This window comes from Dermochelys coriacea, chromosome 9 (assembly GCF_009764565.3).
Source record: "Dermochelys coriacea isolate rDerCor1 chromosome 9, rDerCor1.pri.v4, whole genome shotgun sequence".
Lineage (NCBI taxonomy): Eukaryota > Metazoa > Chordata > Testudines > Dermochelyidae > Dermochelys > Dermochelys coriacea.
Window position 1 is genome coordinate 74296962 of NC_050076.1, and position 14385 is coordinate 74311346.

A 14385-nucleotide genomic window follows, 5' to 3' on the forward strand; every position below is an offset into this window, starting at 1 on the left:
GATATTCCAGATTTGTACTGTGATGGTAGTTGTGACTGGCCAAAAGATACAGTATTGTTTCTATTTAACTCCGTCAGGAAAAAGCTGCTGGGAGGCTTTGAACCCTTCAGCGTAAGGGAGCAGTTTTTGAGAAAAGGCAGGGAATACTAGACTAGGATACTAAATAAAATTTTAAAACTTTTTTAGGAAAGCACAGGGAATCTGTGCTAGAAAAAATAGGCCAATGCGTGATTTATTGGTTGGTTTTATTAGCTGGGGTGGGATTTTTAAAAGTGCTTATCATTGACCTACCTTTACTCCCAATGACTTCATTAGAAGCAGAGGTAGTCTTTGGCTTTCAATAAACCTACCCTGGGTGTAGAGTCTAAATTAATTTTTCTCTTCATATAGTCACACATAGTAACTGCAGGTTCATGTACGATCCTAGTTGCGAAGGTAATGGTCAAATATTCTTGTCTAGTTTATTTAATTGTCTCAGTGACAGGGTTCTGGGGAAGAGTTTGGGAAGCCTATTCTCTGTCCTGTCCCACACAAAAGATACCATCTCCATTTGAGCTCAAAGTTCACTTTAATATCTGCAAATATTTGTGGAAAATTTTTGTGGAAAATTTGCCCAGCTCAACTAGTTTCCTTGGTAAGAGCCCACCAAATAATTTCAAATGAACTACAAAACAACCTTTAAATATGGTTTTCAGCCACATGTAATATACTGGTTAGTATGTATAAACACAACAGTCATCCACCAAAGGGAACTTCAGAACTGTTCAATTCGAGTATTAAAAGCCCCACTATATGTGAGCGTTCATGCTGTTTCTCCTTTAGCAAGCTATAAGTTATGCACATGCTTAAATACCCTGAAGAATCAGGAACTATATGCCAACAGCCACAGTTTTATTACTCACTGCTGACCCTACTAAATGTGAATTGCCAGCATGAAGGTGAAAATCTCTGTAACCTATCACTAATCCTCTGAGCCATCTGGTGTCCTGACACCTCTGTGGTATTTTTATTAACATAAAATGATAATCTGTAATCTATATTATACAGATCTGTATATACAGATTGCCATATAATAACAACTGCACTACATGTATTTTAAAGCTATTTTTCTCTTCAAGACTAACTAAATCAAAATTATTTTGATTAAAGCATATATTTTGTCTGTTTCTGACATCATTCTATACGACGGGAATAGAAAATGCCTGAAAGTTGCTTATTTTAACGTGATAACAGCATTCATTGATAACTACTAGGATAAGCTCTTATTGTTTCTTGTGCTGAGATTTTACATTAGTAACTCCAGCTGCTGAATTTTAGTTAGTTAATTTTCATTTTGTTACTCCCCTAATTGTGTCAGAAGGCTCAGATTTGTATAAGTTATAAAAAGCTGTATGTCACAAAAACCCATGTTCTATACATGTCTTCAATAACAATTTCTTCATTGTCTGAAAATTTCCAAGTTACAGCAAAGCTGGCATTTTATGGCATACACAGATATAAATCATTTTTAAATCATGATGATATTACTCAAAACAGATGTGAAAACATATGTTTGCCACGGTTGTAAAGTGCTTACTTGTCATACTTAATAAATGTTGATACTTTTCTTTAACTACATTCCTTCCTAATCTTTTCTCTGGTAAATATATTTTGCCTTGCTAAAGGCAGTGGCAGTGTTTGAAAAATGAAGCTCACTGTTTATACAAATGATATCTGTAGTATTTGCTGAGCAGTTCAACATATCTCACCATCTTCTATTACTGCCTCACCTATGTGCTAAAACCATGATTTCACGGAGAGGTGTGACATGCTGCTCTCAAATATGTTGGTACAAATTACTGTGTAACTTTTAAAATCAGCTAATTTGCAGATGCACAAATTCTGCAGTCCATTTTTCATCTTATGTGGCAATGTGCTGCCTGTGTGCAAGAACCAACCGTTGGGAATAAAGTTCATGTTAAGGATGAGATACTTTAAGTGAGGAATAATATTGTGACATTTACATAGCACAAGAGAAAGGCCTAGGCTAGAAAGTTTAGGGGTTTTCAAAAGCTAATCATCATCATGGGGCAACCATTGGATCACTATAGCTAAAGTAAAATAGATTTTACCAGGAACTGTAAAATAAACATGGAGGCCAATCACCATGCTAGATGTGAATTAAGTTTGGAATTATTTGGATAAACAGTGTTGCCAACGTTCATAATTTTATCCTGAGCCTCATGATATTTAGTATTTTTCATAAAGTTCCAGCTCCTGGAGTCATGGGATTACAGGACGGTTTTAAATTTTTTTTAAAAGAAGTTTCTATACATCATGATTTCAGAGAAAAGTTTGAAAATGTGATCCAAGTGCACCATAAAGGCTGAAAAATGAAAAGGCAAATACAAATAAAATAAAAATAACCTCTCACCCCTTTTTAAAAAAAATCTCATAATTTTTGAGCCAAACTCATGAATTTTGGGGAAGGCCTGATTCAAGATTTTTGAAAGGGTTGGGTAGACAGTAGTGATCTGGAATTTGTGTTTGCACCAATCTCTAAACAGCAATTTCATCCTAAACATCCTTCAAGCACTTGTATAACATATATGGGTATATATGTGGCACTTAGTGAATGAAACAAAACAACACTACATAAAAATGTAGGCCAAGAAATGAAGATTACTATATAAATTGAAACTTTATGGGAAGTTGGCTAGGACATTGGTGTTTATACCCCTGTTCATGCAAAAAGTTACAAGCGATATTAAATTACTACAGAAAGTCCGGATTTGAGTTTAAGTTCTTAAAATGAATTTTATATGGGTTTTGGGTTTTTGGGATGACTTTTTTGTAGTTCAGTAAACTATACAGGATGTGCTCTGCCTTGTGTGACAGACAACTGCTATCAGCCAAATATATGATTTGCATCTTGGAGCCCCATAGGGCATATTGCATTGTTTCACTGAAAAATGACTAAACATGTGGCAGGAAACCATGCATGCTTCAACAAAATTAAAAATCAACCACACTTCCAGGTTCAGACTAAAATACTCATCTATGTAATTACTGAAGTAAAGGCAGTTTGTTATTTTAAGAAGGAAGGTGTAATGCAGCGGTTCTCAACAGGGGGTCCCATGAACCCTTTCAGGTGGTCCGTGGGGCCCCGCGGCTAAAACCCAGAGCCCAAGACCCAGCCTCGTGGGATTCAAGCCCTGATCCCATGGGCAGAGGTGGGGGGACATGGCGGGTGTTTCCCCCTCCACCACGAAACTACAGTGCAAAAGCAGGGCAGTCCCGGGGCAGCTCCATGCCCCTCCCCTTCCACCTCCTTCTCTCCCTGCCCCCGGCCAGGTTGGAGGCGGGGAGCCAGGCAGTGCGGGACAGCTGCTGCTTTTGCTGGGGCTCTGGTGGCATTCCCTCGTCTCCTGCTGCTGCAGGGGGTTGAAGCTGCTCCTCAGCTCCCAGCTCCCTTTTCTCACGCAGCCAGTAAGAGCCGCCTGGGCAGGGGACCCGGCTCTGTGGCTAGCCGAGCCCCCACAGAACAGGGACCACAGGGGAGCCCTCCCAGCACACAGCCCCTAGCTACCCTCCTCCCTGCACCCAGAGCTACCCCCACGCCTGCACGCAGCCCCTAGCTACTCCCTACTTGCACCCTGAGCTACTCACTACCCCGCCCTGCACACTGAGCCAACCCCTGCCTGCACACAACCCCTAACTACCCCTGCATCCTAAGCTCTTTTCAAACTTGTTGAGGTGAGCTCCCCACCTTTGAGTTATAATTTTTGGTTGCGCCCCCTCCCCCACAACCCAGGCAGACTGAGTGGCCTGCTTAGGTGAGTCAGGGGGTGGAGGGGCGCTCCCTCCCCAGACGCCGCCGTGCGGAGCTGGCTCGAGCCCCACTGGCCCATCCAAAATAGAAGTCAAACTCACCTATGCCCAAGGGTTGCTACCCCGCTCCTAGCCCAGAGTCCTCCCTGCCTTGCTGGGCCCTGGAATTTTTATAGCATATTGTGGGGGGCCTCAGAAAGAAAAAGGCTGAGAACCCTTGGTGTACTGAGTAACTACTATTTAGCTATTGGTTTTTCAACACTGCCTACACAAATACAAACTGTTACAGGAAACAACAGGGGACAACAGGGAAGGACTGCATAAGGGCCCAGGGGGCATATGAACACAAGGTATTCCATGAACTCATTACGAGTTCTCAAATGAGCTCAATAGGGCCCATCATTGGGTTCCTTGAAGAAGAACTGCAATGACTAGAGAAATATCAGAAAATGGGTGAGGAAGAGGAAAGGGCAGTGACCGCTAGAGACACAGATCAGTAAAGGTAAGAACATGCATTCCCTTCCCCAGGGTAGAAGAAATCAGGGGTCGAAAGAACCTCTTCTCCCTGCCTGCCCTGGCCCAGCGCTGCTCCCAGAAGCAGCCCACACGTCCCTGCCTAAGACTGGAACCTGCAAAAGCCTCAACTCTTTGTTGACATTAGCAGCAGGGGGACCTAGTTAACATTTGCCAACAATGTCACCCCCAACTTGAGCAACTGAGTTGACTGGTATCACTTTTTGCAGAAAACAAACATACTGCCTAAAAAGCATTCACAGAAATGAAATTTCACATGCACAAGTATTAACACTGAAGGTGCTTCCATGCTCACCCAGTAAAGAAACAGAAACAGTACCAAGTAGCTAACCAATATTTGCAGAGAATTATTCATAATCAATTAATAAAATTTAAAAGATTTGCCAAATATTTCTCCAATAATGAATAAATATAAGGAAATACAGATCTTATTGTTTATATTCCCTAAGCAGAAATACAGGCTAAAATCACTGTATACCTTATTCATTGCAAATTATGTGTTCAGCTCTATAAATATAACCTGTTATGCCACTAGATATATACAATGTGGGCAATGCAGGTAAAGTGCATTATTAATTTCCTTACACACGCTGTATAAAAAACAATAAATGATTCTACCTTTCTCCTTCTGGAGTTTTTTTAGATTGGTCCCAGTATCTTGATCAATGAGTTCTCCTTCTCTGGTATTGGTCAGCATAGCTAAAAAAAATCAGAGTGCACAGCTCTGTAACACTGCCAGTGAAAAAAATTGCCAAAATAGAGAATGAAAATATTAAATGACATTTTTTTCTGCAAACATTCTGGCAATTTTGCATTCTTATACAGTAAGTTCTTAAGGGGGTGGGCCATTTATTGTCATCTACTAAATTCCAAATCTTCAACATTTACAGGAAAGTATTAACATAAACAGCAGAAGCAAATTTGCTTAAGTTGATTACACAAAGACACCAGAACAGAACAAAAATTACCATTGGGATGAGTGCAATTTCCTATAAAAAATGCCTAAATTAACTAATTACAAAAGTGCTTCACAGAAATCATTTTGGGGAAAAACATGTGTAATAGATGAGAGGATTTAAAGAATCAGTAATTATCTATAATGCAGCTAGCTTAAGAAAGAAATACAGATAGATGGTTAGCAACCCAAATTGATGGATGACAACTAAAAGACAATCCTTTGTGATGTTGAGAGAGCAATTCTTTACTTACCACCCGGAAAATCAGTAAGACATGTTACGTTTATGATTTCAGGATACTTACTTTCTTTGTTTTTATTTGATTAAAGCTTTACCTTCTCCACAATTAACTGATTATAGAATTTGAAGTCACTCCAGATCAGGAGAATTGCTAGAATGTTATGTTAATTCTTTAGACAGAGTTTAACTGGAAATAGCAAAGGTTAAAAAAGATTTATATATCCTTATAAAACCAGCACAATATGGGTAATCATCACTATTAGACAAAGACAAATATTTGGTTCAGCATAAATTTAAGTGCCACCTTAAAGTTTTGGGGTTTTTTTGGTAACCATATTGTAGTTAATAATACCTAACACTGCTGGAGCCCAGAGGATCTCCAAGTGTATTATTATTAATAATCATTTATAAACAGCGGCATCCAAAGGCCACAGTCTGGATCAAGGCCCTATTGTGCTGGGTGTTGTACAAACAGATGAAGAGACATCACCTGCACTGGAGAGTTTTACAAGCATGAATTAATTGTTGACAATATGTAAAACGAGGAAATATTATCCTATTTTGCAAATAAGGAAACTGACATGCACAGGGATTCAGAGATTTGACCAAGGCCAAACAAGCTGTCTATGGGAGAGCCTGATCCCAGAATTGTGTTTCATGCATAAGGCCATTCTTTGTCTAAATAATATACAGACCATGATGTCTACGGTGGAAATAAAAAACTCTTATGACAATGGAAAAAAGTGGTGAGTTTCCTTTATTATAGTTATGATATAATTTGCTGAGTTTGAGGTAAATACAACAAATGTACATTTAGAAGGATGATATGAGATGTGTATGTTATATCATAGTAGGGGCAATATACTGTGACACTGAGTTGATGTGTGCATGATATGTAGCCATCTGATTGGTCAGGCCATCTGATTGGTCAGGCTGAAGTAATGAGCAAGTATGAGAAGAACAGGCAGCTTTATATCCTGTACTCTAATGCCTCTCTAATTTTTTTGAATGATAAATGACTGCTTCACAGAGTCAGTTTTAAAACTAACACTGTCAATTTTCCTTTAGTGAAGTATTTTTCACAGCACACTTCTCAAATCCACAGAGTAGTTATCTGAGTGAGGGGAAGCTGGGAATAATAAAGTACCAACCAATTCTATCTGGTGTGTTGTCAAGTTGGGATGGAGAGCTGGACACACTACTGCTCTGATGTGAAGAAGCATGACTCCCAGGCCTCTGACTATCTTCCAGAGATGGAGCAGGAGAAGGGCTGTCTTGAATCCTCTCCTTAAAACAGAAAAGAAAATAATGTCTGTTGAATTGTGCAGTTTGTTTTAATTTACTTTATGTACGCAGTGTTGTTGTAGCCATGTTAGTCCCAGAATATTAGAGAGACAAGGTGGGTGAGGAAATATCTTTTATTGGAGAGCTTGTCTCTCTCACTAACTCACCATTGGAGTTAGACCAATAAAAGATATTACTTCATCCACCTTGCCTCTTTAATGTACTTAAGACTTATCTAAAATAGCAAATCTCCTTTGCTAAGTAAATTAATTCGGCTCCTTTGTGAACTCACATTCAAAGACCCCGTACAGTCTTGCACACATATAATATCTGGGCATCATGTAACCACATAGCTATAACACCGTTATCATCATGACATAGCAGCTACTGTGCGGCTTGCTAACGTTTTTTTTAAGATATTCAATTACTTGGAATACTATTTATTTTGTAACATTTTCACCCATATTAATTCAAAAATGCACATTCCTCCTCAGTACATTACTAGTTTTATCTGTATCTATAAATGATACAGAAAAGACAAATACCAAATTCAGATTAAATTGGCAATTTCAGATTCAAATAAATACTAATGCTAAACAATTGCAAATTCATAAAAACAATCTTAGGTCTACCTGAGAACTTTCATTAGTCCCCATTAAAGCTATATCAGCCAGATTTCCAAAGCCACACATGCAAAAATGCACAACATTTCAGTGTAAAGACAAAATTTCTCTAATACTCTAAAAATGTGCTCTAAAACTCACAGGAGGAATCAAATTGCCTTGAATATTGGTGTGCCACATCAGGAGTAGGGGTTGACTTTCTGAATCAAATTTGTTGTCACCTGGTCAAAGGGTTCCCAAAAGACACCTCCCCCCTCCCCGACCTGCTTTTAATTTTCAAAGGGCTCTAAACTCCACATGTATCAGGAGATTGTCCTGAAAATAAACAGTTATGGTAAGACTAATTTAACACTTCTCATTCTGATTTTTCAGAGGTTTAAGTTTAATAGATCAAAGGATTTGCCAGAGGTAGGCAATGTTAACTCTGCATTAACATTTTTTAGAAGTAAATATATGAATATGCTCGCAAAAGCTAACATATGCATGTGCATGTTTGCACACACAACTTTTTAAATAAAAGGAGTACTTGTGGCACCTTAAAGACTAACAAATTTATTAGAGCATAAGCTTTCGTGAGCTACAGCTCACTTCATCGGATGCATTTGGTGGAAAAAACAGAGGAGAGATTTATATACACACACACAGAGAATATGAAACAATGGGTTTATCATACACACTGTAAGGAGAGTGATCACTTAAGATAAGCCATCACCAACAGCAGGGGGGGGAAGGAGGAAAACCTTTCATGGTGACAAGCAGGTAGGCTAATTCCAGCAGTTAACAAGAATATCAGAGGAACAGTGGGGGGTGGGGGGGGAGGGAGAAATACCATGGGGAAATAGTTTTACTTTGTGTAATGACTCATCCATTCCCAGTCTCTATTCAAGCCTAAGTTAATTGTATCCAGTTTGCAAATTAATTCCAATTCAGCAGTCTCTCGTTGGAGTCTGTTTTTGAAGCTTTTTTGTTGAAGTATAGCCACTCTTAGGTCTGTGATCGAGTGACCAGAGAGATTGAAGTGTTCTCCAACTGGTTTTTGAATGTTATAATTCTTGACGTCTGATTTGTGTCCATTCATTCTTTTACGTAGAGACTGTCCAGTTTGGCCAATGTACATGGCAGAGGGGCATTGCTGGCACATGATGGCATATATCACATTGGTAGATGCGCAGGTGAACGAGCCTTTGATAGTGTGGCTGATGTGATTAGGCCCTATGATGGTATCCCCTGAATAGATATGTGGACAGAGTTGGCAACGGGCTTTGTTGCAAGGATAGGTTCCTGGGTTAGTGGTTCTGTTGTGTGGTGTGTGGTTGCTGGTGAGTATTTGCTTCAGATTGGGGGGCTGTCTGTAAGCAAGGACTGGTCTGTCTCCCAAGATCTGAGAGAGCGATGGCTCGTCCTTCAGGATAGGTTGTAGATCCTTGATGATGCGTTGGAGGGGTTTTATCCCCGATACTGTCACGGCTAACCTGGTGGCAGAACTTTGTGACTTTGTCCTGACCCATAACTATTTCACATTTGGTGACAATGTATACCTTCAAATCAGCGGCACTGCGATGGGTACCCGCATGGCCCCACAGTATGCCAACATTTTTATGGCTGACTTAGAACAACGCTTCCTCAGCTCTCGTTCCCTAATGCCCCTACTCTACTTGCGCTACATTGATGACATCTTCATCATCTGGACCCATGGAAAAGAAGCTCTTGAGGAATTCCACCATGATTTCAACAATTTCCATCCCACCATCAACCTCAGCCTGGACCAGTCCACACAAGAGATCCACTTCCTGGACACTACGGTGCTAATAAGCGATGGTCACATTAACACCACCCTATATCGGAAACCTACTGACCGCTATTCCTACCTACATGCCTCTAGCTTTCATCCAGATCATACCACTCGATCCATTGTCTACAGCCAAGCGCTACGATATAACCGCATTTGCTCCAACCCCTCAGACAGAGACAAACACCTACAAGATCTCTATCATGCATTCCTACAACTACAGTACCCACCTGCTGAAGTGAAGAAACAGATTGACAGAGCCAGAAGAGTACCCAGAAGTCACCTACTACAGGACAGGCCCAACAAAGAAAACAACAGAACGCCACTAGCCATCACCTTCAGCCCCCAACTAAAACCCCTCCAACGCATCATCAAGGATCTACAACCTATCCTGAAGGACGAGCCATCGCTCTCTCAGATCTTGGGAGACAGACCAGTCCTTGCTTACAGACAGCCCCCCAATCTGAAGCAAATACTCACCAGCAACCACACACCACACAACAGAACCACTAACCCAGGAACCTATCCTTGCAACAAAGCCCGTTGCCAACTCTGTCCACATATCTATTCAGGGGATACCATCATAGGGCCTAATCACATCAGCCACACTATCAAAGGCTCGTTCACCTGCGCATCTACCAATGTGATATATGCCATCATGTGCCAGCAATGCCCCTCTGCCATGTACATTGGCCAAACTGGACAGTCTCTACGTAAAAGAATGAATGGACACAAATCAGACGTCAAGAATTATAACATTCAAAAACCAGTTGGAGAACACTTCAATCTCTCTGGTCACTCGATCACAGACCTAAGAGTGGCTATACTTCAACAAAAAAGCTTCAAAAACAGACTCCAACGAGAGACTGCTGAATTGGAATTAATTTGCAAACTGGATACAATTAACTTAGGCTTGAATAGAGACTGGGAATGGATGAGTCATTACACAAAGTAAAACTATTTCCCCATGGTATTTCTCCCTCCCACCCCACCCCCCACTGTTCCTCTGATATTCTTGTTAACTGCTGGAATTAGCCTACCTGCTTGTCACCATGAAAGGTTTTCCTCCTTCCCCCCCCTGCTGTTGGTGATGGCTTATCTTAAGTGATCACTCTCCTTACAGTGTGTATGATAAACCCATTGTTTCATATTCTCTGTGTGTGTGTATATAAATCTCTCCTCTGTTTTTTCCACCAAATGCATCCGATGAAGTGAGCTGTAGCTCACGAAAGCTTATGCTCTAATAAATTTGTTAGTCTTTAAGGTGCCACAAGTACTCCTTTTCTTTTTGCGAATACAGACTAACACGGCTGCTACTCTGAAACTTTTTAAATGTGGCCCACAGTTCAAATATACCCGAGAATACTCTAGGTAAAGAAAAAGGAGTAAAACAAAAAATGGCAATTTTTTCCAAAATTTTACCCAAAAAGAAATTCTCCCACTTTGTCCACCTGTAATAACATTATACGCATTGTTTTTTCCTAGAGCTTTCAAAATTATAGCTTTAACACACACTTTCATAATTTGTCCCCTCCCACCTATTCCCACATCCTGTAACCAATGAAAATCCACCAAAAAGCACATATTACAGGTTGAGACTGTACTTTTTCTGGCCTTTTTCTCTGTGGTTCCTTCCATGAGGTATCAGAGTAGCAGCCGTGTTAGTCTGCATTCGCAAAAAAGAAGAGGAGTACTTGTGGCACCTCTGAGACTAACAAATTTATTTGAACATAAGCTTTTGTGAGCTACAGCTGAAGTGAGTTGTAGTTCATGAAAGCTTATGCTCAAATAAATTTGTTAGTCTCTAAGGTGCCACAAGTACTCCTTTCCTTTTTTCCATGAGGTAGACTACCTATAACACTTCAAGGTTAGTACTGAAGGTAGAGTCCCTGGCAGTATGGTTGCAATGGAGCCATGCTATGAGGAAGGTGGATGGGATTAGGGAGCTCCTGAATTTGTGGACAATCCTAGCCTCTGGCAGCTCCCTGATAGCCATGAGTTCTGGGAGCTGAATTCTTTGCCTCTTCTGCGAGAAGGACAAATTCCCCATCTCTCCACAGTACAATCTGGGGAAGCTCTGAGGATAACTTTTCAGCTTTCCACCCTTCCTGGTACATTCCCAAAGATTTTTCAGTGAAATGGTGTGATCTGGCCCCTTCTGACCATGTGCTAAGAAGCTCAACAGTGACTGAATTTTTCTTCTCCCTGAGGTTGGGGTAGAGAACATGACAAATCAATAAAATACCTTTAGAAGCAGATCTGTAGATTCTAAAAGTCTCTCAATTACTAATGATTAACTTAATAGTTTATATTCATTATCTGCTGCTGTAACTCATTCATACCAATGGAAGACTGGTTAGTGTGTTAAAAATATTCTGTTACCCATTAAAACCACATCTCCAAAATACACTCAACTTTATATTTAGGGATACATTGTAGCATGATGCACAGGGAATTAAAGAGCATCTCCTCTTAACAATAATGGGTAGTGTTTGTCTATTCCAGTCACACCACACTGAAAATGTAGCCTTGAATGTGTTTTTAATAGGATAGTTATTATACATTAAATAACAACTGAGCTTTGGAATCATGTAACAGATGCATATCTATTACATAGCTGTTAATTCTCAATGGATATGTTCTCACTAATTATCTGTTATTTAATGAACATACAATAACTAATAAAACCTAAAGAGAGACTTTTAATTGCAATAGTCTTGGTATGCTAATTAAAGATGTTTATTAAGTTTTAATAGATATGAATCTATTATAGGGATGTCAAACCTCAGTAGCTTTAAGTTTTGAAAAAAATCAACTGTTTTCAGCAAGTAATATCCAACTATTCCAAACCTTACAGCAAATCAGTACAATGTCAAAGCTATTGGCCTGTTGACTTCCCCCTCTATGCTCTGAAAAGGATTTGGGAATTAGTGGCTGCTGAGGAGCCTGTGGGGCCAGCAGAGAGGCCTTTATGTCCTAGCTTCCTGTCTTGACATTCCCTCTATTGTGTCACATTAGAAGGCTTTCATCTACCCCCTTAGAGGTATCTTTACTAATCAATGAATTTTATACATACAGCCCTGATCTTGTTGGTTCTCTGTGCATGGACCTTCTATTAAATTTGATCAAGTAGCAGCTTTAGGATTGGGACCCAGGTGAACAAAATTGTGACTTTATCTTTAATTGCCTCCTTTTATGTGTCATAGCCTACTTGACATTAGTCCCAGTCTTGTGTACCTAAAAGGGTTTCTACTGTTGTTTCAACTGAGAATGTTCAGTGATTAATTTGCCACAAAAATATATAATGTACCTATAACAAGCATGTGAACAGCCAAGGAAAGAGTTTGCCAACTGCTCTACAAAAAAGATCTGAACAACCCAAATTACTGTACATTAACACTCAGGAATCACATATACAGCAGTATATGTCATCCTTAAATGAAAATTATTTGAGTAATTCAGAAGTTGATGATTTGGAAAAACAGGATTCCAGCTCTTTCTGATAACTGCATTTTCTCATTGTCTGGCCATCATCCTTTCCTCAATCATTTCCAAATAATCCCAAACCAGGTCCTGACTATTCCATTATAAAAGGAAAGGGGTCAGTTCCCCGCTGTTCCCTGTATAAGAGCCCCAAACCCCCTTCCTCAAATCCTTTAAAAGGGACTAGGAAAAGGAGGGGAGGTTGGATCCCCACTGTACAAGATGTAGGAGACTGAAACTCCTTTTACTGCTCCAGTATGGGAGGGATTCCTTTACATCCTCTTGCAATCCATTTCATCCGATAACTGTATCCCTTCCATAATAAGTACCTGCACTGGACATCTGCCAAAAATTTTACATACTAAATTGCAACATTATAATCTAACCTCCTACTCCACAGCACAGGGTCCCACAGATCCTGTGTGGAAGGTAGAAAAAACCACCCAATCTGGGACTCAGGGGAAAATTCCTTACCAACCCCCAACAAAAAGGGCAACTAGCATAATTCCCCCAGCAGGTTAGGAGGGAACTTGGTCCTTTTGTTCATGGGTGGGTGGGTGACTGAGTGCTGTCAGCCCAATGCAGGTAAAAGAGGGCCTCCCTAGAGCTGCATGGCATATAAATACCGGGCCCCTGCTTCTGGCCAGCAGGAAGGACAGTGCAGTGACCTGCTCCTGACTTTCCTTAACTGCTTCATGCCCTGCCCTGTAAACTTTCCCCCTTCTCTCCATCCATTGTAAGGAAGCCGTAAAAAGGGCAGTGCCACTTTTCTTCCAGCTAGTGGGACAAATATCCCCCACCCCGCATCACAAAGGTTGTAGTGCCTACATTGTCTCCCACTATAAAGCGATCTACTTCAAATAATCTGCCTTAAAACACGTTCTACGTTGGATTTACAATGTTCAGGTAGAAATAAACATGTCAAATAATAATGTCACACTTAATTACACAGTGAATCATTTTATGAAAGAATTTGTTGATTATGTCAGTTAACATTTTACTGCCTACCAGAATTAAGAAATACCGTGAAGATACAGTTTTCCCTTTAGACCACAGAAGAGCTGGAATTTTCTCTACATCATATGTACTATACATGAGGATAGAATATTATGACCTGAGCCTAGATATTGATTGAAACATGGTCTATTTCTAAGTGTTTATTTGGAAGTGTATGAGCTTCTCCTACCATAATGAATAGCACTATGAATAGTTTCTTCTTTGCAAGTAAACAGATCCATTTTTCAATCCTGTAATCAGTATGCATCTATTTAGCTACTTAACAGCAATGTGCTCTGGTTCATTAGGCAGCTACTGTTGTGTCTCAGCCTAGTTAAAATTTCACAGCAAGTTAATCTATTTTATTACAAATGAGAACACAAGTGATAATGTCCTCACCATTTTCTAAACACAGGGTTAACAGTATTTGTAACAAATCAAAAAGGGAATTTAAATGGGAAAACTGCAAATCTAAAATCTTAATATTTTTTTACACAATTACGACTTCATTTTATTTCATTTATGAATTTTACAACCCTGTTACTGTTCATATATTTTATTTTTTTTAAGTAAAAATAGCTGTAGTTCCACTACAGGCTGCAGTCTAGCCTGCTTCTGCAGTCATTATATTTACAGCATCAGAAGAATATTACTTCTAAAATAACACCAT

The 14385-nt window shown here is 39.8% G+C and overlaps 1 protein-coding gene across 7 annotated transcripts in view; it reads right to left on the bottom strand.

The window, feature by feature from the left end:
• The window catches only part of DACH2 (dachshund family transcription factor 2), a 511793-nt gene that overhangs the window by 97703 nt on the left and 399705 nt on the right, over positions 1-14385 (bottom strand). For 4 of the 7 annotated variants that reach the window (XM_043492052.1, XM_043492053.1, XM_038416328.2 and 1 more), the window contains 2 exons: positions 6692-6827; positions 4963-5043 (listed from right to left, as the gene is read on the bottom strand). In XM_043492052.1, the coding sequence (XP_043347987.1) occupies positions 4963-5043; positions 6692-6827 (217 nt within the window). The remainder of the gene's footprint in view (positions 1-4962; positions 5044-6691; positions 6828-14385) is intronic. The other 3 variants (XM_043492054.1, XM_043492056.1, XM_043492055.1) reach the window with 1 other exon arrangement.